General features: G+C 39.1%; 2 protein-coding genes and 1 long non-coding RNA gene across 17 annotated transcripts; 1 reads left to right on the top strand and 2 right to left on the bottom strand.

Moving 5' to 3' along the window:
• Nucleotides 1-10,912: 10,912 nt before the first annotated feature.
• On the bottom strand, nt 10,913-16,393 carry LOC143151490 (uncharacterized). 11 transcript variants are annotated; one of them, XR_012993344.1, is made up of 5 exons: nt 15,596-16,393; nt 13,080-13,357; nt 12,541-12,643; nt 12,354-12,450; nt 10,913-12,259 (listed from the first exon to the last, which is right to left on the bottom strand). It is a non-coding gene; the product is annotated as an uncharacterized LOC143151490 (long non-coding RNA). The 11 variants fall into 11 exon arrangements; XR_012993342.1 differs by having other exon boundaries at nt 12,541-13,357; nt 15,596-15,743; nt 16,052-16,392; XR_012993343.1 differs by having other exon boundaries at nt 12,848-13,357; nt 15,596-16,391.
• LOC143151489 (uncharacterized) lies at nt 15,726-18,028 on the top strand. Its single transcript, XM_076320655.1, has 2 exons — nt 15,726-16,942; nt 17,572-18,028. The coding sequence occupies exons 1-2, from the start codon at nt 16,534-16,536 to the stop codon at nt 17,895-17,897; spliced, it is 735 nt and encodes a 244-aa protein (XP_076176770.1). The 5' UTR covers nt 15,726-16,533; the 3' UTR covers nt 17,898-18,028.
• Nucleotides 18,029-18,044: 16 nt separating this feature from the next.
• Cmb (combover) lies at nt 18,045-24,349 on the bottom strand. Of its 5 annotated transcripts, XM_076320653.1 has the most exons (19): nt 24,221-24,349; nt 23,784-24,085; nt 23,183-23,300; nt 22,952-23,100; nt 22,763-22,861; nt 22,559-22,672; nt 22,350-22,401; nt 22,057-22,265; nt 21,684-21,983; nt 21,367-21,618; nt 21,148-21,280; nt 20,949-21,089; nt 20,427-20,868; nt 19,644-19,763; nt 19,315-19,572; nt 19,063-19,237; nt 18,804-18,986; nt 18,615-18,734; nt 18,047-18,538 (listed from the first exon to the last, which is right to left on the bottom strand). In XM_076320653.1, the coding sequence occupies exons 2-19, from the start codon at nt 23,931-23,933 to the stop codon at nt 18,422-18,424; spliced, it is 3,132 nt and encodes a 1,043-aa protein (XP_076176768.1). In that variant the 5' UTR covers nt 23,934-24,085; nt 24,221-24,349; the 3' UTR covers nt 18,047-18,421. The 5 variants fall into 5 exon arrangements, with proteins under 5 accessions (XP_076176767.1, XP_076176768.1, XP_076176764.1 ...); XM_076320652.1 differs by having other exon boundaries at nt 18,045-18,538; nt 20,949-21,032; nt 22,057-22,401; XM_076320649.1 differs by having other exon boundaries at nt 18,049-18,538; nt 22,057-22,401.
• Between the last annotated feature and the right edge of the window lie 197 nt (nt 24,350-24,546).

The following is a 24,546-nucleotide window of genomic DNA, read 5'->3' as shown; positions in this document are numbered from 1 at the left end:
TGCTGTTTTCCACATTTTTTTCCGCGAAGGCCAACACGCTCCGACGAACACCCCGGAAATTCTATAATGGAACGTAATGGCCGATTATTTTCAATGTCCACGTTTTTATGTTATATTTTCGCGAGAGAAGAGAAAAAAAAAAAAAAAAAAAAACACTACAATCTGGAAACAACCGTCCCTCGATGCTTCAAATCCGATTTGAACGAGGGACTCGTTCTCCATTAAATGATAAAACAATATCGCACCTGTTCAATATCATCCTACGCAACGTGGAATATTTCTCGACTGTGAAAAATTCAAAGAGTGAATTTTTCAAATCGATGTGTATCTTTAAAGAATAAATTGCATTGTTAACATCTCACCTCGTACTAGCCTCGAGTCGGTACTCTGAAAACAATCGATCCCGAAACATCGGGAACACGTTGTGCAAAATTATTACTCGTTTCTCGTCGATCTCGCATCGAAGTCGATACCTCTCGCAAATTTCTTCCCCCCACTTCCACGCGACAAGGTTTCAACTTCGCGAGGAAAAGTACGCCCGAGTCGGTTTCGTTTCGCATCGACGACACGAAACCGGGCCGACACCGTCGGAAGCGATCCGCGAAAACGTGGAAAAGCAATGGTAAAGTTTACGAAACGGTGCAAGATTTAGAGCGACGTTCGAGCAGGAAAGGGCTCGTATTTTATTCAATGTATCGCGAGCCCGGTGTCTGGAAGTTCGCCATTTTTCCCCCCTCCGCTCGTTCGCCTTGAGTAACAACGCGAAAAATGAACTTCCGATGACAAGGCGATACGAGGACCCCACCGTGCACCGTGTATCTACCATTTTAGAAATTTCTAAGGGGTGGCTCGTGAAAAGGGGTGACACGAACATCGTCCCCGGTAACGTTCGATCGTTTCGAACACGTTCAACGCGAACCATTCGACGAATGTTACGAATAAGAACGTTCGTGAGCACCGACCTGCCTTTTCCATGCGAGATCGCTAGGAAAGAGCTACTTTTTAATACGTAAACGTACCGATAATACCTTTTAGCTTTTATCGCGATACAGAACGTTCGCCTTGACTTGTGTTTCACCGCGCTGAATAAAGTCGAAATAGATCGCACGGTAAATGCTACCTGCTGAATAAAAAGGATCCGGTGAGCACCTCAGCGGGCACTCGGTGGTTTCTATCGAGCTTCCGCTGCGACACAAATTTTCTTTTCATCGTTCTTGGAAACGTTACCGCCAATCGAACGAAACGATACCTAAGACGTCCTCTGGATCGGTGTGTCGTCGATGCAATGTACACGATCGGAGGATTAGGTTTGTAAATTTTATTCGAAGACTTCCGGAAGGACCACAACTAGTTTGAGTAGAGGGGATATCCAGGCGATAGGGTGAAAAATTTCCCGCGAATCGAACAAAACGATTTATAAGACGTCCCCTTGATCAGTGTCTCGTCGATGCGATGTACACGATCGGAGGATTAGATTTGTAAATTTTATTCGAGGACTTCCGGAAGGACCACGACCGTGTTGAGCAGAGGGGGATGTCTAAACAATAGCGTGAAAAATTTCCCGCGAATCGAACGAAACGATTCTTAAGACGTCCCCTCGATCGGTGTGTCGTCGATACAATGTACACGATCACGTTTGTAAATTTTATTCGTGGACTTCCGGAAGGACCACGACCGTGTTGAGCAGAGGGGATGTCCGGACGATGGCGTGAAAAATTTCCCGCGACGGACTCGTCGATAGAAACTCCTTCACCCTGAATAATATCGCGAGGAGAGCAAAGACCCCAGCTCGGGTCGATCCGTTCCCGGGGCGTTTCCGCGAAACTTCGTTCGTTGACTCTCCGTGGTGCACAATAAACGATAGATTGCGTTGTAACTTCGTTTCGATGCGTGCCGCGGGTGCCCGCTTCCGATCACGTGGCGCATAATAAGCGCGTGCCGCGATAATCATTCCTGAAGACACCTACTGATGAAGGCCACCGTCCTCGCGCTAACGGGCTCATTGTCGTGCCGCGTCAATCTCGTGATTAATCCCATTATCGGCCACGGGGTGTACCCTTCCCGCTCGTCTGTCGATGGTGCACGCGAACGGAACGTAATAAAGGCCTCGAGAACGCCCGCGCGTCTTTTCGAATCACGGAACGTGATTCGAAACGCGAAATCGTTCGACAGAATGACCGACGTTCGCGTACGCGAGAAACGAGATTAAACGATGAAAGGGAACCGAGCCGCGTCCAATTGGAACTCTTTAACACGTTGAGTAGCCAGCCCTCCCTTATATTCGAATAGACACGCCAGAGGTTCTACACCGCTCTGTGAATTACCACCGTTCTTAATTTAATAGAAATTTATTCAATATAATTAAAAACTTCTCGGTACAGTGTACTTTGAAAAAGTGTACCCTCCTAGGAGAATAGTACGGTAAACGTATAGGGAAAATAATCGAATTTCCGGATTAATTTTATTACGTTTGTTTGTTTTTTTTAATAAAAACAGAACCCTCTGGTCGTCGAGTGTATCCATATGTACAAATTTGTACGATATTGAAGTTGTTTTGAAAATTCGTTCCTCTTGTCGTGGGCGGTGTACTTTACTCGTATTTTCGTGTACAACGACCGATTTATTTTTATTTATTTATTTAATTTCATTTATTCATGAACTACGCGCTATCGATCCCGGGCTCGAGAGCCCTCGAGAAACGCCGCGCGAGAAACAGAGACGAATAATCAAGTTTATCGTTCGAAGGGACGACGGGCGTCGCGCACCGGTTGCAATTACTTGCTCGGGATCTGGAGAAGCTCGTAACCTTCATCGAGCTTCGTAGTATCGTACCAAGGTCAAGGGGAACCACGCGAGAAGGGTTCCCCGTGCGAGAGACGAGCCTCGGTCTCAAATTTTCTACCTGGAGCCGAAAACGCGATCGTGAACGGAGCGACGTCGATGACGTTCGAGGGATGCAATTCGTCGGATGCATTTCCGTGCACGCGCGCATCGACGATGAAAATATCGGTGCTTTTTCGTCCCAAGTGTCATCGCGCGCTCCATCGAGAGTATTGTTTTCGTGATAGTGCGCTTGATCGATACGATGACTGGAAAATGTACAGGGTGATTCCAAGCGAGCGACTCGTGGCATTCGAAAGCGCGATATAAGAGAAAAATTGGGCAAAAGTGGCACTCGAGACCATTGCACGGGTCCATTGATAATTATAAAACGAATATTATTTCCAGAGTTTGTAAGAAATACTACGTATACCACGTTCAATGCACTTTCACAACTGTATCATTCTTGTAATTTACGTTCGAGGCTACGAGCGAAATCGGGTTAAACGTGGTATCTTGAAACACATTGATTTGCAAAATTATACACCGTGTAATGGCCAACGCGTGAAAACTTTTTTAATTATATCGTCTCTGGGGTCGACACCGAAAATACGCGCGGCCCCATTTAATTTCCGAGCGGCGTCTGTTTTATTTTAACGCGGACGTTACCGTAATTGCGCGTGTAACCACAAGCGGACGTTCGAAATGGCCTCTATCGCAAAGGGCACAGGTGCCGCGAACGTTTATCGATGGTAGTCTTACGGGTTTCGTAATATTCCGGGTACGTTGGAACCTCCGTTACAAGAACCAACGGAGGGCACGGAATTGTTCGCGTAGGAGAATTTTTACGCGACGGAACAACAACGTTAGTGCTCGATTTTGTTCGTCACTCGAGAGAAAAATAACACGAGCACTGTTTGTTCGCGGATTACCTTCTGTGAGAAATATAAAATCGAAAGGAAACAATATCTACCCTATTTTTTGACTTTCGAATTAAAGAAATCGAACTTTCCATATATTGTATCAATTTTCCAACGAAATGTGCATGCATTTCATCCTGCAGAAGGTAATAAACACTTTGTATGTTTACATACTGTCCTATGTTTTTATGTTTACATATTTTCTATAATAGAAGCTAATATAAAATTGAAAGAAAACAATATCGACCCTATTTTTTCACAATTAAAGAAATCGAACTTTCCATATACTATATCAATTTTCCACCGAGATATGCATGCATTTCATCCTGCAGAAGGTAACAAACACTGTATATTTACATACTGTCCACATAATAGAAGCTAATATAAAATGAAAAAGAAACAATATCTACCCTACTTTTTCACAATTAAAGAAATCGAATTTTCCATGTACTGCATCTTTTCCATCGAAACGTTGGGCATGAATTTCATCCTGCAGAAGGTAATAAACACTTTGTATGTTTACATACTGTCCACATAATAGAAACTAATATAAAATCAAAAGAAAACAATATCTACCCAATTTTTTGACTTTCGAATTAAAGAAATCGAACTTTCCATATACTATATTAATTTTCCACCGAGATGTGCATGCATTTCATCCAACGGACGGTAATAAACACTTTGTGTGTTTACATACTGTCCACATAATAGAAGCTTCGAGTAACAGAATGTCCGTTCAATAAAACGCGTACGCGCGACGGGTGCTCGTATAATAAAAGTTCCATTGTACATCCAATCTGTCGTAAACGATAGGGATGCTTCCATTTGCCGCAATGCACTATCCCCGGGATTATCTTCGACCATCGATGCATCAATATCAATGAACGATGCATCACGATCAACGTCGATAAACATACGTAAACGTGGAAACGAATTCGCGCAACGAGAAGGTAGTCCGACGATTAGCTTTTTCGTCAATTTTTCGACGTTTCGAGCAACCAGTTTTTGCAAATTCGGTGCCACTCGTTCGGAATTGCTCCGCACGGCGGAACAGGAACAAGAGGAATTGGAATCCTCTCGAAACAATGGGCGGGACAACAACGGTCGCGTATAGAAATAATTATTGTCCTTGACACCGGATCGCCCTGGAGCGAACCAGGTGCGCATGGCTCGCGCGTTCGCCACCATAGATTACTCCCCGTTCGGGCGTTCCCGTACAAGGGAGACACGAGTCCATAAAATCCCATAAACATCCCCAAGAATCTACCCGACGCGGTTGGTAAAATCTCGACGTTGAATGGAATAAAATATCGCTTTTTGCGGCAATTTTACGGCAATTTTCCGATCGGATGAAACCGCTACGCGCTGACTAAATGCAGCGCCAGGTGTCAGTGAACATTCTCTGTCCACCCTTCGTGGAAGCAGAAGATGCTGACACTATTTTCTTTCTTTTTTCTTTTTTTTTTTTTCATTTCGTTCTCTCTACGCCTCTCCAACCACTCGATGAACAATCGACATCGGTCGATGAGCAGTCATTGCGGTGATTTCCACAAAAACAGGTACGAAGCGAACCGACAATGGAACACGTACGCGTGTCCCTCGCGTTCTGGGAACGATCAATGGCGCGTGATCGTATTCATCGAAAAAGGCGAGGACACGAAAAATCGTGTGTGGGTTTGGCGATCGTATGAGTCATCTGTCACGCTCAAACGAGCAACTTTGTCGTCGTAACGTTCGTAATTCACGCGACGAGATTAATTAGACGCGTTTGGAACATCGACGAGACAAATGGACGCCGATGGAATGGAAAATATTGGGTTGTTCGGAAACTCGTTTAATTTTCCAAATGGAGAATAAGTAATTCGATAAAACGTTTGTACCTTCTAAAGAAATCGTGTTTCATTTTCACCAAAAAAAAAACGAAATGACTTTCCGGATGACTTAATATTTGTACGGCTCGCTACTGAAATTCTCTAGCGGACAACAGGGGAATCGTGTATCCGTTTGTACAGGATAAAATTGCGCGAAAATCAACGAGAAAGTTTTCAAATTAACGCGACCGTGTCGCTGTATAATTTTCTTGAATTTACTAAAGGAAAGTGACAGCGAGTTATGCACCGGCATTCTTTCCGCAAGGAATACGAATAACACCGTGGAAAGAAACGATCGTTGCCACGATACGAAAGAAGTTCGATCGTTTTGCGATTAAAATGGTTACGTTTGTTCAAAATTCCCAGTTAGCGAGCAACGACAAAGGGATTACGTTCCCTCTTGTGTATCGAGAGGACATGACAGCGCAAAATGGCGCAAAAATTAACCGGAAAGTTTCACAGTTAGTGGGTCACGATGTGATTATAATTCCTTTGACTTTATCGAAGGAAAACAGCGAGAGAGAAGACGAAGGGGCAGAATTTGCAACGATAATATCCAATCGTAACGATGGTAATAAAAATACGACGATAAGGTTTAACATTCCTCGCACGCACTCGAATTGAAGATCTTTTATCGAATTAATGTTTCAATCTCTATGAAAGAACTCTTCGACTTTTGACTTTGGGAGTTGCAAAGTCAATCTCTGTTAAAATATTACGTTCGATACTCGAAGATAATATTTACATTGTCGATACTCGAGAAATTATAATCGAAAGTTGCTTCGGTTTTAATCGTCGACATTTTTGTAACGATCTTATATTTATATTTATACAATATTGCATTTCGTAGCCTCTTGGAAAGATCCTCGCGAGAAGAATATCAATTTATGATTTTGCAACTGCGATTCCATTCGATGTGAAATCTCACCGTAAAAGGAATCAACAATTCTCGTGTATTGTATCGTTGAGAGTTACAAATCCGAGAAATATACACGACAAAAGTTGCTTTTACAGCGTGTTGCCCGACACTTTGAAACCTGTGGCAAAGTAATTGAAGGAATACAGTTTAAAACGGTGACTGGTATTAACGACTACGTAGAAACCGAGCTTATTTCGCAATATTAAGAGAGCTCGTGCATCAAGGATGACGACGAGAACGCCAACCGAATTAAAACACAAAATTTCCGTTGAATTCTCCCGTGTTCCCTTCGACGTTACGCTAACGGACTTTCGGTTCCGAACCTTGAACCATTTTTCGCGAAATAAATTCGAAATAACATTTCCATCCGCGAGGGCTTTGATTTATATTAAATCAAAGTGATTTTGATTAATTAAGAAGTGAAATTTGAAAACTTTTTCAACGAAATGTATTTTCTCCAATACACGATTACACTGCGTATCAAAAATATATATCGTTTAAAAGAATTAAATCTATTTAAAAATCCCTCCTTGATTTTCTTTCAAACGTTCTTTTCGTGACTTCTTAGAATATATTTCATCGTATTCGAACACACACCCTGTACGTAACCCACTCTTGGAATAAAAATGCAAAAATACGTTTCGTTATTTGCACGATTTCGATTCGCGTTGGCGATTTATGGCGTACGGTGCAGCTCGTCCGTGAAACGATTAATTTATTCGATTTTAATTCCGGAAACTCCTCTGGAATCCGCCGACGCGAAACCATTCGAAGGAAGCGTCCTGGCTTTTTTTTTTCTACAAAGAAACGCGCTCGTTTCAACGCTCCCGGATCGCTTCGATGCTATTTTAGGCGATAAAGCGTCGCTAAATCGTCGCGCGATTTATTGGACCAATTTCGTCCCTGCGAAGGAACTGTTCGTCGCCCAAGCGGTAAGAACAAATCGATAACAAAGAGTCGGTCGGATTTTCCGTTTCTGAAACACGACGGAAATTTAATTTGCCCCCGTTATCCAGCCGCGGGCCCGAGGACTGTAGGTCGCCAGCAATCGGTGACGGGAGCCAATCTCTTCTGTCTTGGGAAAAAAAAGAAAAAAAAAAAAAACGTTCCTCTCGTTGTTTCATCGCCCGAAGGTAGCCGAAAAGTCGTGGAACTTAAATACCACGATTTTATCGAAACTCGCGCGCAGAGTTCAGAGAATCTTCCGGTTTAATACGGGACGATCCGACATTTTGAATCGAAAGTTCAGGATTTGTTATTATTTTTTTTCTATTCTTTAGAAAGAAACAGTTGCGTCGAAATGGACATTGATAGACCTTCCGGTTTAATACGGAACGATCCGACATTTTGAATCGAAAGTTCAGGATTTATTACTATTGTTTTTTTCCGTTCGTTAAAAAGAAACAGTTGCGTCGAAATGGAAATTGATAGACCTTCCGGTTTAATACGGGACGATCCGAGATTTTTAATCGAAAATTTCAAATTTATTACTATTTTCCTTTCCGCTCGTTAGAAAGAAACAGTTGCATCGAAATGGACATTGATAGACCTTCCGGTTTAATACGGAACGATCCGACATTTTGAATCGAAAGTTCAGGATTTATTACTATTGTTTTTTTCCATTCGTTAGAAAGAAACAGTTGCGTCGAAATGGAAATTGATAAACCTTCCGGTTTAATACGGGACGATCCGAGATTTTTAATCGAAAATTCCAAATTTATTACTATTTTCCTTTCCGCTCGTTAGAAAGAAACAGTTGCGTCGAAATGGAAAATCGATGGACCCTTTACGGGACGTGGTTCAACAACGATGTAAAATGAAATCGATTTTTTTTTCCCTCGTCGAAAATGGGGAATAATTTACATCGTGGAAGAATCATTTCGTTTCGGTTAATGTTACCAACGAGACGCGTTGCACATCCGTGTTTCTATTCGTTGATTGCCTCTTTCGAGATATTAACGAGTCTCTCTGTATAACAAATCGAGTTCGCCGATATACAGCGAGAGATAATAATCGAGTTGGCGCAACATATCCGAAATAAAATGTCGCTCCGTGTACCATTCGTGTCGAACGCAATAAATATCGTTCCCGTATAATTACTATCCCCCTCGAAGTATCGTTTAACAACCTGAATTGCCGCGTTATCATCCAATTACCGTGCGTTAAACTATCAGCAAGATTTCGAGCAACGTGCGACTCGTGTTTAACAGTATTTACCGAGGCGAGTGTAATTACAATTTTTATTTCCCTTTCGTTCCAAAGTCGATCGATATTCCGTAGATCGATGAACGACAAATTCGATAGAAAAATATTCATCATCTACAATTCCTTCTTTCTTTATTCCATACACCCTCGAAGTACTATACTTGAAAAGTACCTTCGAGTACTCGTCAAAACTTATCAACCATTCTAAATACCGCCCAAAGTATATTTCCTTCCACGATAAATTATCTCAAGACTCCTCCGAAACAAAGAAGAAAACATCACCCCCGCGGATGGATCTCTATTTACCAGTATTTATTCGTTAACCCTCCACGGGTTAAGAATCGTCTCGAAAGACGAGTTCGAAAGAAAAATCATTCGTCTTATCAACCATTCTAAATACCGCCCAAAAGTATATTTCCTTCCACGGTAAATTATCTCAAAACTCCTCCGAAACAAAGAAGAAAACATCTCCCCGGAAGATGGATCTCTATTTACCAGTATTTATTCGTTAACCCTCCACGGGTTAAGAATCGTCTCGAAAGACGAGTTCGAAAGAAAAATCATTCGTCTCGCGGGGGGTGAGAAAGAAACTTAACGACCCACGAGCTCGAAATTCGTGGAAAAGAACGGTAAATGGAATCGCGGCCGTTGGGTGGACAGGGTGGTGGGGTGTCCCTCGTATTCCTCGCGGTAAAAAGTAACCGGGACCCCGAGTCCACGCGGGTCCATTAATTTGCGTAAATCCCCGTCAAAGCATTTTTTGCGCGAGGTCGTCGTTTCCTTTGTAAGGTTTAATTTTCTTTCATTTAGCGACTCGCCGGTAAAAAACAGACGGCCTCACCGTGCCCCGTTCCACCCGCTCCGTTCAGAGTACACGACTACTTAAACATTCCCTCCCTCCGTTCCTCCCTCCCTTCCTCCGTACACCCCTCTGTACCGGGGGCCGTTAACGCGGATCGAATCGCTCGTGACGTTGACGATGCTCGAGCCCCTTTTACCAACGTAAACTCGAACGACGGAGAGACACCGTTTCAGCGAAAGCATCTCGATATTGTGTTCGAGTGGCGTCGAGTGTCGGCAGGGCTCGTCTTTAGTTATGGCGCGTTAGTTACGCAATGCTTACTTCGCGATAAATTATGTCCCGACGGCGAGAAACGCCAAACGGTCCTTCCCCGGGTAGCCGTGCAAACGTTCATGGATTGGCTGCATTTATTCTCACGATCGCGCGAACCATGCCCCGGGATCACCGATAACGTCACCGACCTCGAATATATTTTTTCGAGAATATTTCTCGCGCGATATTACTGCCCGCCAATTGTTTCTCTTTGTTCTCTTTGAAGTAAAATATCGCTCCGGTCAAATTCGACGATTCGTAGAATTAGACGAGCTCCCCTCTGACGAGTCTCTCGATCGGGCATTAAATTCGCTTCTTTGCTTCTAAACGTTACGATTCGTGGTTAAGCACGATCTGGTATTTTTACGGTTTATTAGAAAGATTCATCGCTTGATTTCATCTTCGTTGTCTCTTATCCCCGAGTTCGAGAGATTTCCTCTCGGTGGGTGTTTTTTATTTGTCTGTTATTCTTCTCGATTGACTCGGGACCTTTGAAAGTTTCTTCTTGCGTTTAAGTGTTTATTCGTTGCTTCGTCGAGCCCGGTATACGAGTTCGAAAGTCGCGCGGTGTTCGCGTCGCGGCGTTTGGAAAATCGTCGTGCGAGCACGGTCGATAAATTCGTCAAAGCGGGCCTAAAATAACAGATTCCGGGGTGCGGAGGGGGATGGAGTAGCGAAATATTGGTTTTTTTGGGCCGAGATAGTCAGTTTGAACGTGCATTGTACCGAGCGCACTCCACGTGAAATATTGGCCTCGGCCGACTTAAACGCTCTTCGGTAACGAAATTTTTCACCGAAAATATGACCGATAATCCGATCAATCGAGACGCCATAATCTCGTCGGGAGCCAACAGAATTCGATCGAACGGGTAGCAATCGCGCGAAAGCGTTAACCGTATATCTTTCGGGCTGTGACAGCCGTCGTTGCGTTTTCGATGTATATCCACGCATTGATGGACACCGTTGTACACAGCGTGGCCCCCTGTTAAACCGGCCTTTGAATACGAATTTAAAATCTCGAAACGGGAGAACGAAAAAAATTCCACCGTAAGTACACGCGCGAACGCTTCCAGAGATACCTGTCTTCTAAGGTCACGACGTCGTAGCGATCGAAATAATCTAGGTTCGTTCTATTTGTTAAGTCGCGAGAACTAGAACACAATTACGGGTAAAGTCTCCAGTATTAAGTAGAATGTATAAATATTCGAATAAAACAGTATTCCGGTAGGAAATTTCATCTATTCGAATAGAAAAAAGAAGAATGTTTGTTCAAATATCTAAGGTTCGTGTGTATTGCGCGAATCGTGTATCATAATATTCAAATATGGAAGGCACTCTGTTCGGTATCTAAATTAAAACAGCTTTCAGCCTGGGAATGAGCATTCGACGAGAAAACGAATCCGGCATTGAGCGTGGGTAATTTCTTACGCTTGCACGAATCTACGTAAATACACCATATTCGTATATTTGACGACACGATTGTAATCAATTTATTAAACAAAAGCATTCGCCGTGGTAATAATTATTAGACGCGAGATTTGTTTACGGGGCAAACAAAACCGTATGGGTAGATTTCAATTTTCGAAACGAGATATTTCAATGCTATTTGTTCATTATAATAATGGTAGTCGATATATCCGTTGGACGGAGGGACCTTCGAAAGGACAATTTTGTTTGCCGTTGAAAATTCTAAATTCGTCTTCCGAGCTCGACCGTTTCGCCTGGGACCGTTTCCGTTGCACCGAGGACGTACACCGTAACACGTGGAGCCGCTTCTATGGTGGATCGTCGACACGAAAACAATATAAACAAGTTGCCGGGAACGCGCGTGTCCTGATCTCGTTCCTCGAGTTACGGGTCGTTTCGTAAACCGATCGGCTTTGTTCTTTTACGCGCCGGTGGAGTTGTTTAATTAAAAGAAATCTTCCTCTCGTCCACGTGCGAAGATTCGCCGATCTTTACGGGGTTTAACGGTTCCAGAATTTAACAAAGTTGCGCAATTGTATCGTCGGTTGCTTTTCGTTCGGCCAATAAATCCGAGAGCTCGACAAATCGACCAACGGCCCTTCGATAATTAATTTCTCCCGACCGCGTTTTGCTCCGGTTTCAACGGGCAACGAAGTCTCTGGATGAAAGATAATACCGGTGAAAATAATCGATACACGTTTCTTTTCGTTTCTCCTCCGTCGAGGCCTTAATTATAAGTTCTTAATTGAAAGCTCGCGAGATATTTAGATTGCAATTAATAACAGCGCGTTATCTCGCGTCGTTACCCGACGCGTCGAGTATTCGATGTCGATTTAACTACGCGGACTGCGTTTCTTAATTACGGATCTCGGTACCGCGCTGGATATATTTCAACGTAGCTGGATATATTTCCCTCGCGGAGAATCAACGGCGTGTTCCGTACCTGGAAAATGACAAAAGAAACTCGTGCAATCTCGAGACGTATCGTACGCTTCGAAATTAAATAAGTAACTAAATATACACGAAACGACTATTACCGTACTATAGAGTATTTTCTCTGGTAAATTCAATCGTCGTCGCACCTCCGCGTTGCGAAAATTGTTAAACGCGTAAAATCCTAGAAAACGAGCGAGACTGAAACACAAATTAATTAAACATTTAATTACGACCTGGAACATTACCGGTCGCACGGTAACAACTCTACAAGTTATTTTAACGTTTCACCGTTAAAAAATATCCACAAATATCGGTGTACGATAAACTGGAACGTTGCCCTCGTCACGCTTCCAAAACGTTGAAACAACAACTTCCCGAAAACCGTGTTAACCTATGAACCGAAAGTATCGTTGGAAATTAGTAGCTCCGGGTGGCAGTTGGCCGAAGCTTCTCGATTTCGAGACGCGCGACACAGTTTGTAAATTTCGCGACAGGACTTCGAACTCAGGTGTAATCCACGTTCTAATATTAACTCCTTTCCGAAATACCAGCACGCAATCTCGAGTCGGCTCGCGTTCGTAACGGTGTCTATTACCAGAGCGGAAGAGGCGCAATATCGTCTACCGGCGAGCTTTTATGGCAAGTTGCCAAACCGTTCGCGGCCTGATCCTTTCGTAAATGACATTCCTCGTGAATTATGCGACTGCCTACGCGCGGATGGCAACATATGCCACCGTTTCCTCGTGTACTGGTGCACCAATCGCTGTACACGGCCGGCCGAAGTCGATTCTATTGGAAGTCTGATCGCGCGAAGGCACACGCATTACCATCCGCCTTATTTGCTCAGGCTGCGGTTCTTCCTTTCAATTCCACGCCGCTCGGGGATGTAATCCGGCGATATATGAGCCTCGTTTGTAACGCGTAATCTCGCTTAAAACGTTGAACATAATTCAGAATTAGGTCTGCTCCGTTTCGTCGTCGTTGCAAGACATCGGTATTGTTGTCCGGTTTGAGCGAAAATCGTCGTAGAAACTTGGCCAGGTATCGTGGAAACATCGTGTCGAGTAAGAGCGGTTGAGAACGATCCCATTTCCCGTGGCGACACCTACAATTTCAGTGAAACGTCAACGGAATTCTACAAATTTAATTATTTGTTAAAGTTTTGTTAGGAAAATGCGTTAGGAGATCGTGAAAGTACAATTATTTACAGAAATTAGCAAAAGGAACGATTTGCTACGGGTCGAGGAATTATAAAGGTAGATTTACAGAAATTTTTCGTAGGAATGATCTTTTACGGATCGAAGAATCATAAAGGTAGAATTGTTTATGGAAAATGTCTACGGAAAACTATTCTTGTAACTGTCCTGTTGACATTGCAAAAATGATTACTTGTTTACAAGGGAGAAAAATTAATTGTTTACTGTGAACTATTATTAGAGAAAGTGAAGTATTACGTTGATTTCAACCGTGCCATCCAGCTGTGTATTTTATTATTATATCGCCGGAGGCTACTCATACGACTGCTCAACTTTCGCGTGCAAATATCCGCGATGTCTGCTCGCGACGTACCCCCGAAGGGTTTGCTCATCCCCCGAACACCCCTTGTTCCCCTCGAATCAATTATCATTTCATTCCGACGAAATTACCGATAATACCGACGCCTGTCGGATTAGCGATCGATTTTCCAAAAAAGCGCAAAAATTTTCGTACGTCGACATAAGCGGCTTAGCGGCGTGTGTCTACCGGACAGCTGCCCGCCGATCTATCGGAAACCCATCTCTTTATATGTATTGTTCATAGCACGAGCATTAATCCCGTAAATACCGAAATTATCCCGAGAAGGGCAGAAAAGGGCGAAAACACGGTAACGTGTAATCATTTGTCCAGGTAGGGACGCTCGTACCACGAATACAAAGGCCATTTTGGAAAAACGAAAAATGTGCGAGGTAAACCCGCTGCACCGCTTTCAATGGATTCGAATCCTTTCGTAAAATACTACGAAATCGTTTGAAACGAATATCATACGACGCTTTCGAGATCGACGCGTCGTTTGTACGTATTAAATGATAGACTGCATCATTGCGCACGTTACTGTAAGAATTCTGTAATAAGTACCCCGTTTCGTTGCGATGAAACGTAAATTTACCAACGTCACAACTACACAGTACAAAACGCTATTTGTTCTTTGCGCAATGTATTTACGAGTTACCTTTATTTGCGTTCTTAGTTGATAACCTATTTGCGAGGAAAATGGACAATGAAATGGCATCTAGCAGCGAGAGGATCGAACCACTAATTTTGTGACGCAGACAGTGCCATCGATGGCAAGAAACCCATGTTTCGGAGAGAAATAGTTCTTGTTTCTGCCGCTACATGGCACCACTACCTTATCGTTTAAGAACGATGATTTTAGGAACTATATTCGACCGAACCGCTAAAGATAGGTTTGATAGAACCTCGTGTGATATACAGAGACGAGTTTTCTACGTTTATCAGCTTTACCGAGTTGGTGATGCATTGAATATAGTTTCTAGAATTACCTTTCTTGAACGAAGAGGTCGCTCGAAAACTACTGGACATTATTGAGGTCGGTATTTCAGATCTCGTGACACCACTCCTGAAAGATGAAACGTCTATTTTATATTTCGTCTGTACTGTGGTATGATGGTATCATGGAAACCGGGTAGTGTAGAGAAAGATCGAATACAAAGTTTTGTTGAAATCTATTCAGGGTCTTAAAACGGATTTTTCCGTAAAGAAAAGTTTTTAACATTTTTCTTCGTTAGAACACTTTCTTATGTCGTGGACAATGTTCGGTCTCCAACGTAAACGACAGTCGGTCAGTCAAGCAGTCCACCCACAAATTGAACTTTAAATGTTTCGAGAACGAGAGAGAAAGCTTTGTACTATCACTTTTTCTCAATTTTTCAATGTTGTTCGAAGCGTCGAACCCACAGGCATACGACTCTTGCAGTAATATGTGTGCAATGGTAAGGGAAATTCAACGACTCACTGTGTAATCTATTATGCGTGATCTAGTTACTATGTGTAACGCATAAAAAAATGAGAACCATATATGCATATATGTATTTAATATTTATATGTTTTAATGAAATGTAAGAATTATTCTTAGGACGAGATATAGAATTTAATTCGGATGATAGATAACGGATAAAGTATGATAAATTATTGGTAAGTAACGAATAAATGTTTATTCTAATAATCATTTATGCAATTGATTTTGATTAATTGAATATTTAAATAAATTTCAAATCGATAATGCTAGTGTAAATTTCAAATGTACAATTATGTCCTACTAAAATCGTAATCAAGTAGTTACTACCTGTAGTAAATTTGTAATTCTTAAGAGTTTGCTATCCATAATTGATCGCAAGTCGTTAATTCTTGAAATTCGCACATTGAACGTATCGTAGTCCATAGTACATTCGATGTTTGTAAATAGTTCCCGATGCCCGGTTTATCCAAGAGAACTCTAAAGGGAAAGTTTCTCGCGTTTAGTACGTTTCTATAATTTAAAGTATGGAGAAGTGAGGTAATCGACGGTTTCACCAAACATCTACGTATATAATCGACGAGTGTTCCAAGTAGGTGAAGTTTTCCCCATCATGATATACTCTTCGAACAAAACAATTCAATCGAGCAATCTATACTCTGCGAATGTCGTAGGCAAACTTTTAAAAGTAAATTATATCTTAAAATAGACCTGTAATGCGCGAAACCTTCGAGGAATACTTTTTAAATGTCGAGAAAAAGTTTGTTATTTCAGTTACATACGTACACGAGGATGTATTCAATTCTTGTGAATAAAATGCTTTCAATCCCGCTTGTTATGCAATCGCGTTAGCCAATGGAAACACAGCACTGCCAGCAACCGTAAACTACGCAAAGAGACCTCGAGCCCATTGTAACCATTTTAAAACCATATTTAAAGTAGGATCATCTTTCGAAAATACTTTCAAATGCTTGAGTCAGATACTAATGTGTCGTCAAATTTCCATGTGTGGGTCGATTGTTGGAAACAAGAGTTGGTGGGGATTTGAAGAAACGAACTAAATCGAGCGAAGAAGGCCGAACGTTGCCGATTCGAAACTCGAGCGTATTCGGTTTGCTACCCGAACTACATTCGTCGTTCATCTCGGGAAGTGTTAACATCGTGCCCGTTTCATAGTGCTCAGTTTTTTTTTCTCTTGTGATTAAACATACATATTTTCATACGTTCTTCATTTTAGTACAAAGAATCGACTATAAAAAAGATTAAGTATGGCTGTAACAAGTGGTGCTATGTATAACGCGCGAACCGTTGTTCCATCGTTCATACCGTCGAATGCATATTATGGCTACGTGCCGCCTTTTAGAAAAGAAAATCAACTTAATGTTGTGCTCGAGCATGCAGAAGTTGCTGAAACGTCGGTATTTGATCGCTGTTCTTACAATGCAGCTATGGAAACTGACGATGACGGAGGTGATTATTCTATGGCATCACGCTATCTGAATAACGCTTCCGTGATTCTAGCGGCGTCTGCACAAAATCGGTTGAAAGTTAACGACCAACAACAACACTGTCGACAACAGGCAGCCCACACCGATGCGGATACGCTTCGACGCAGGAACCGGAAGCGGTGCAACAGTGATCTCAGGCCTACCGTCGAGCTGAAAAAGTTTCGTGAAGGTAGGAGAGAATTCGTAATTTCATTTTTTCGAATATTTTTATACGAAGAATGAAGAAAGACATCTGAAATTTCTATTTGCACGGACGTTGCATAAAACTGCGACCTCATCAATTCATATTTGTATGTGATTCAAATAATCTTGTTAGAGGTCGTTGTTTCTTCCCCTCTCTCCGTTTAAGCGGGAGAATTTTTGAGCGCGGGAAAACACTTATTGTAACCAAAAAATATATAAATTACTATAAAAGGAAATGAGTAAACGATGAAACCGTCGTTACCGTTTAATATCACTTCGATATTGTATTTGCTTAATTAATTAATATTAAAATGTATGAACATCCAATTTTCCCTCCTGCGGGGACAAAGATTGTATATTTACATGTGACCACAGAGATTTTCATCCGATCCTGGCATTAAATTTATTTTGAAGCTTAATGCATCCTGTCATCTTCTGTACCATGGCTAATGGTATACAATGGAAAGCACAGGTGCTAATATTTTTTCATAAACTAATGACACTTAGTAAGTTTGGTCTTTTTTTGATGGTAAGGACATAATTTGCTGACAAAATGGATGACATAGGATATATCCAATTAAATTAGTCGATAATTCAATGGGTTTCCTTTCAGAGGCGGTGGTAACCACCACGCACACTCTGGTGCAGGAAATACAAAGGACCATGGATTGGCCAAGGTGTCTTATGAGTCGGAACTACTACATCTGAATATAACTAATAATAAAAGCCTGGAACTAAACAAGAGCTGCTGTTGGGCAGCAGGTAACCATAATCTATTAAATAATTCAGATTGTAAACATTTATTGTCAAGCAATGAGTTTAAATCTATCGAGAACAATGCAGAATATGAGAAGATTTTATTTGAAACACATGGGTGCTCTATATATCACCTTCATCGGTTACAACTGCTTGATAATGACTGCACTGAGTCAGAATTTTGAATAGAATATTTGACAATCATTTTTAATGTTTATATTTTTTTGTATTTGTATTGCAAAGTGTATATTCATTATCCATAAGAATGTCATTGCACTGTATTGTATGGATAAAAATAAATATTTACTTTTCTAAGTTACAACTTTTATTATAATCTAAATAATGCACATTACAAGTAAAAAAATTTCCTGTCACAACTTTCATGTTTACAATTAAATTATTAACACTTTAAAAAGTACTTAAAGCAATAAAAGTATAATACTTTAGAGACAAAAGAATTGGAATACCATCTCATATGGAAAAAAATGTGAAACTTTAAATGGTATCGTACATTTTACTTTAGAAAGATAAAAGAAAATGAAAAGGTGTGAACATCTTTATGATGTATTAGCTTAATGAAGTTTTGCACAAATACAACTTAAGATATTTTATAAAATAATCCATTAGAATTTTATTACATGTCTTCATTTCTCTTATCTTCAGCTTTTGCAACCAGACTTTAGATTTCATTTAAGTAATGTAGGAGTTGTTATGTTTTATTAAATTGATCTGTGTCTAATTCACCATCAAATGCTCCTTGTGTGGATACTACTGGTCCAGCTGCCTCTTCTTGACCTTGCTCATTTTCTTCTTCATTATTAAGAGACTATAAAAAGTAAAGTTCAATTGTATCTTCTGCTGTCTACTTTAATTCCAATCCAACTGTATTAAGTTTAAAGTACCTGTTGATTACCGGATGATTCTGGTCTTGATTGATCAGCTTCTGCCAGATCTTCATTATAACCTGGTTTGATTAAAGATGTTGGAGGTAGATCACGTTCAAAACGATTGTAGTGTATTCCCTGTAAGAAGAGCATAAAGTAATATTATTTCTAGATATCGAAAAATATTTTATTATTAATTCAACTTACTGGTATTTCAAAATCTATAAATGGTACATGTGCAGTAGGAGACGATGAACTTCCTGCTTGAGATTCAATTAATTCTGTTATGGATGACTGATTTTCTGTCCCTGTACCTAATACTGCATCTACTTCAGAATCTTCATCACTAGACTGACAACTTTCACTAGCAGTTTGATCAGTTGTTTCATTCTATAAAATATTTCATAAATAGATGTGACACCAATAATGTCTGATACATTCATGTACACGCAAGAAATGTACAAACCAATGGATTGCTTAGAGGCTGCATATCTTGTAAAGCACGTAGTGCTCTCAATAAACGTGGTCGCAATCTATGATCTTCACTTATAGCCTTAATTTCCAGTAATACAGTAACTAAATAATCTGGTTGTTTTTTATTCACAGAAATGAGCGAACTTAAAACTTCCTTCACCTCAGAGCTATATAATACGTTTGATAATAAATATACCAAATTATAATTTTCTTTCCAAAATTAAATTTTATAAAAAAAATAAACCTTAAAGTTTGAAGCAGGTATTCGTCATTTATTACAGATGGTAGACGAAATGATGCATGTGCTTCTTCTGAAAGGTTATCAACTTGTGGTTGAGATACCTCATTTGATAAAATATTACTACGTGTAACAGCATTTTCTCTTTCTTGCTGTTGTAAGTTTGATTGTAATTGCAAATTTAAAGAATATTGTGTTTCTGCTCCACTTAATGAAGGCAAAGGTATATTGTCAGCTCCTTGTTCCCGATTACGTTTGTCTTTCCTTCGGGTAAAGTTCATAATGTATGAAAATGAAATTTCACATATACTGGATAATTTATGTAAATTACATACATAAGAGAACTATTAACACTTGATATAGCATTTCCAGAGGATGTTGAATTTGCAATAGCTCCTGAAGTAGCATCTGTCATAGTTTTTACGCTTCCTGAGAGTAAGTTTTGTCTGGAATAACTGAAAGTATAAAAAATATTAATATAGTTAACAGTTTTACTGTTCAATCAGTTTTAAAATATTCATACCATGCTTAAGGAAATTATATGACTAACAAATTAAAGAACATAACAAAGGGTAAAGAGAAACACAACAATAACACAGAAAGAAAATGAAGCTGGTTATTATTGTTTTAGCATATATTGTTAGTTGAGATTAAAATATTTCAAATGTATGTATCCTTGAACACATTGTATTACATACCCATTGTTTACGTACCAAATATACTATCCTCATTTAGTATCATATTCACTAACCATTGGACTATAGAATCAAAGTCAATACAGATATTTCTTGTAATATGGTTTAAACGAGGGTAGTAATAAGGTTTACACAAAGATGGAAGATGGGTGTGCACGATCTATTGATTATAAAATACCTAAACTCATAAAAAATCGTATTTTTTAATGATACTAAATTGGAAAGGAAAAGAACATCGTTTATTTCATATAACAAAAGATACGTAAAACTCAATTTTACAAATCAGAAAATAAATCTATTAAATGATTACATAATTGAAAAATCTCAGTTTGGTATGATATTCTTGTATCAATGTCGATAACACTTCCACTGCACTAGGACAAATAATAAAATTCATATCAGCATACATTTATATTCTATTACCTTCTGAAATTATCCCAATAGTTGTTTGCTCTGTTCCCAGGTGGTACTTGGTTATTCAATTGTTGTTGTTGTTGTTGTTGCTGTTGGGAATTTGCAGAAGTCCCTCCAGCATTATGGGATAATGCAGGAGAAGAATTTGGTAACGATACCAGATTCGGTAGAGATGAACTTGGTGGTAATGTAGAATCTAATGTTTCGCCAAGATGATGAACGTTACGACTTAAGTTAGAGTATTCGTCGTTATTCTCACAGTTGTTACTTCGCTGTTGTAATTGGTTTTGTCTCAATTGCACTTGTAACTGTGTAACAGCTGCGCGCATAGCTTGTAATTCACGTTGTTGAGACCACAACAATTGACAACATTGTTGTAATGTTGTACCCATCATTTGAAGTTGTTGAGCTTGTGATCCTAACAATAATTGTCGATAATATTCGGACGAACCTAGAAAAAAAAATGAAATTTATTACATTTTGCAATTGTGTAAAGTTTTTTTAATTTCTGTTACCGTTTATATATTTTACCTTGTTGTAACTGATTTAACGGAGGTGGTGGATATGTCCACCAATTTCCATTGAATCCATTTTCAATCGCTGTTGTTTGAGGACCTATATCCATTAAATTTTCTGTAGATATGCCGTCTACACTTTGATCATTGGACCCTCCTGTAGCCAGAAGGAAATTTTGAAGTTAGTAATACAATAAATAATACTCTTTATTTACCTATTGCTGCAGAAGGAGGCCAAACGTTAGCAGGAGTACTTGTGTAACTAATATGTGAACTGGAACTTCTGTGGCTATTTACATCAGTTGGTCCTCCTACGTCGCGATTGATGCTAGATGATTGAGATGAATCCTATTTTTTCATAGAACAAAAACAATAGAAATATGAAATATTGAATAATTATTATATATGAAAAAAAAAAAGAACAAAATAGATACCTTCCGCACAAGATCTTCGATTTGACGTCTTTTTCCTTGAATTGGCTGGGCCTTCAAACTAGTATTATTATCCTGCTTTTTATCAGAAGCGGTTGATGTTGTAAGTGACGGAGGAGGAGTTGAAGTCGGAAAGACAGACGTGGAATTAGAATGAGTTGTTGATGTCGAAGCTAATGGTGCTTTTAATCGTTGTATTTCTGCTTTAGTTATTTGTAACAAAGCAGTTTGTTCTCGAAGTTCTTGTGTAACAGCCTGTAATATAAACTACATGTAGTTGTAGTTTGTATCACAAAGTTCATTCATGTTAACATTTGTACCTCAATTTCTTCAACCGTTAGTCTGTCTGTAGTGTTTCTAATTTTTTCGTGACTTATTTCATCAGGGTCACTTTGACGTTCGAACGAAATATTGGTTCCACTTTCTTCATCACATGCATCTACAGTAGCTACAGTGTCACCATTTATATCTACTTCAGGTTCAGAATCAGAATCAGAATCCGGACCATCACGAGCTCTTGTAATTTGTTTCAGTAATGCTTCTAAATAAGCATGTTGTAATTTTATAGCTTTTAATTCAGCAACTTTATCTCTTCCAACATTTCTTGAACCTTCAGAACTCTAAAATATAGAAGTGTTATAATACGTGCTATTCATGATTGTATTAAGTTAATACAAAGAATAATGTACTAACACAACTACCCCTATCCGACATCTCTATAGCTTGCAATTCTGCTACAAGATGGTCCATGTGCTTCTTTTTTGTTTGAAGTTGTGCCAGTTTAGCAGTTTCAGATTCTAATTGTTCAACATTCACAGGTAATGCTTGGCTTAAGCTAACTGCATTTTGATTTTCCTGTTGTAGAAGAGCTTGTTGAGCTTGGCGTGCTTCATTTAATGTTTCTGAAACACGTAATTGCATTCCAACAACATTAGCCTGATGTTTCAATAGATGTGCCAGTTTCCTTTGTAATTCTTCCATCTTACGTAGTTTCACTTCTCTACTTGTTTCGCCATTTTCATCCACAGTTTCATCATTCTGAAAAAACAGACAGATAATCAATGAGCTCAGCAATTTACTAATTAAAGAAGAAAATGATGAAACTGATTTTCTAAGATATACTAAAAGTTTAATTTATAGATTTCAAATTAAAAAGGTATACACAAAGTAGATAATAAATGTATAAGTTAGTAACCTCGCAGAATATTCCATGATTTTGATATTGCTCCAAGAGTCTGGAAAGTTTTCTTTCACTGTCATGAAGATCCTTCAACATTGTACCCAACTTCTCATTTTGAGCTTGTGCACGCTATAATGTAATAATACAGCGAACATGGAAAGAATGTAATATGTTAAAAGAGAAAAGTTTTACACACTTAATTATTTTCTATATACTTACTGGATCACTAGATTGATTAAGCGAATCCATCATTGTTGATGTAACTCGAATACACTCTCTAATTTCATTTAAACGAGATTCTACTTGACTTCTGTCAGGCTGTAAAAATTGCAATAATAAAAAAAAATAAGTTCACATTTTATTTCTGAAAATATCAATTAATTAGACAAAATCAAAGTTTTGCATTACCATTTTATCAACATTAGAAGGTTTTGTTCCTTGAAATCTTGGAGGGGATTGAGTTTGAGAATCAGTAGGTGGAACCATTTTTTGCCAATATGTAAATTCAGCCCTGTAATTGTATGGCTGAATTGATGGCTGTCCACAAGTATATGATGCTATGAAAATCAAATTTAGAAGTTATTCATTAATAAATTATAAATACATGAAAAAAAATATCAACAATAATTAAATATCTACCAAATTCAGGTATATCTTGATAAGGTGCAGATGGTACAGAAGGATCTGATCTTGTGTTACTATTCTTCGTTATCCTTAAGTGTTCCCTTTCACTAACTGGTTTCAAATCAAGTTGATACTGTTGTATATAATTTATAAAATAAAAGAAACTGATTAGATACAAAGATAATTGACTGTGATTTTTAGAAATGGTGAGTGAAATACTGTAACTCTACTGCCTCGAGGTAGGATTGTATCTGGATATGTATTCTTAGAGAGAACTTTCCCACTATTCAGCTATCTATTAATAGATTATCTTTTGAACTGCTATATACAGATGCCGCATAAAGTTTTCATTTAGAAAGTTCAAATTACATCAAATTTAGAAATACATTATTTTTAATTATATCAAATGTTTAATATTATATGATAATAAAATATTATACTTTTAAACCATACAGATTATACTACAAGAAAAGAATTTAAACATTAATAAGAAAGAACATTGTTTAACTTTTTCCATTAACTTAAAAATAGTACAATACATAGAATTATATGTAATAATAACAAATAACTTGAATTAACAAGTAAAAGTATTATACATATTTTTTAATCAGTTTACCAAATTGTTAGAGTGCTGTGCATGTCCGTGATAAGTAGAACGGTTTGCAAATTGATTAGCAGCTGACTGTTCTCTATTTCTATCATTTCTCCTATTGCTTTTCGGTAGTGTACCCGTGTTGCGTGGACCATCATTAATACCCGGTGACATGTTCTTTCTTTGAAATATTCTTACACTGTCGAAAAAGTATCTCTCTTTGTTCGCTGGTTTTTCACAGTTAACCTTGTTGCACAACTTTTATCGCGGCATCGTTCGAGGAAAACGTGACTTTATACGAACAAAAGTGTGTCATTTACCTGCAACTATTATAGACCCGATTATACGAGAAGGTGCATTTCGAACATGTAATAAATAATTGAGACTGTACTCGACTCCCGACAAATGTTATGAGCGAAACGGTAGTATAAAGTATAAATTGGTATTCACGAGGCTCTTACGTCAAAATACTTGGCAGACTAATAAAAAGAATTGGAAACTATAAATAAGTTAGGCCATTGACGCATATAACACGATGATTAGAAGAATATATCGATTATAGTATCAAAATCACTCTTGGTTACTTGTGGCTACGGCCATTTTTAAATACTTGTTTGACATGTTTGGTTGTTAAACAAGATATACAGTAAATATATCATGCCCGATGAATAAAAAACGTCTCTAAATTTGTATATTAAATCGCTTCTCTTTCGATACGATAGTAATTCAATATATTTATCAAGAAACAAGAAAACATTATTATTATTTTTTTTTGTATAAAATATTG

The sequence above is a fragment of the Ptiloglossa arizonensis genome, chromosome 9 (assembly GCF_051014685.1).
Source record: "Ptiloglossa arizonensis isolate GNS036 chromosome 9, iyPtiAriz1_principal, whole genome shotgun sequence".
Lineage (NCBI taxonomy): Eukaryota > Metazoa > Arthropoda > Insecta > Hymenoptera > Colletidae > Ptiloglossa > Ptiloglossa arizonensis.
This window is presented reverse-complemented; position numbering and strand designations above follow the sequence as displayed.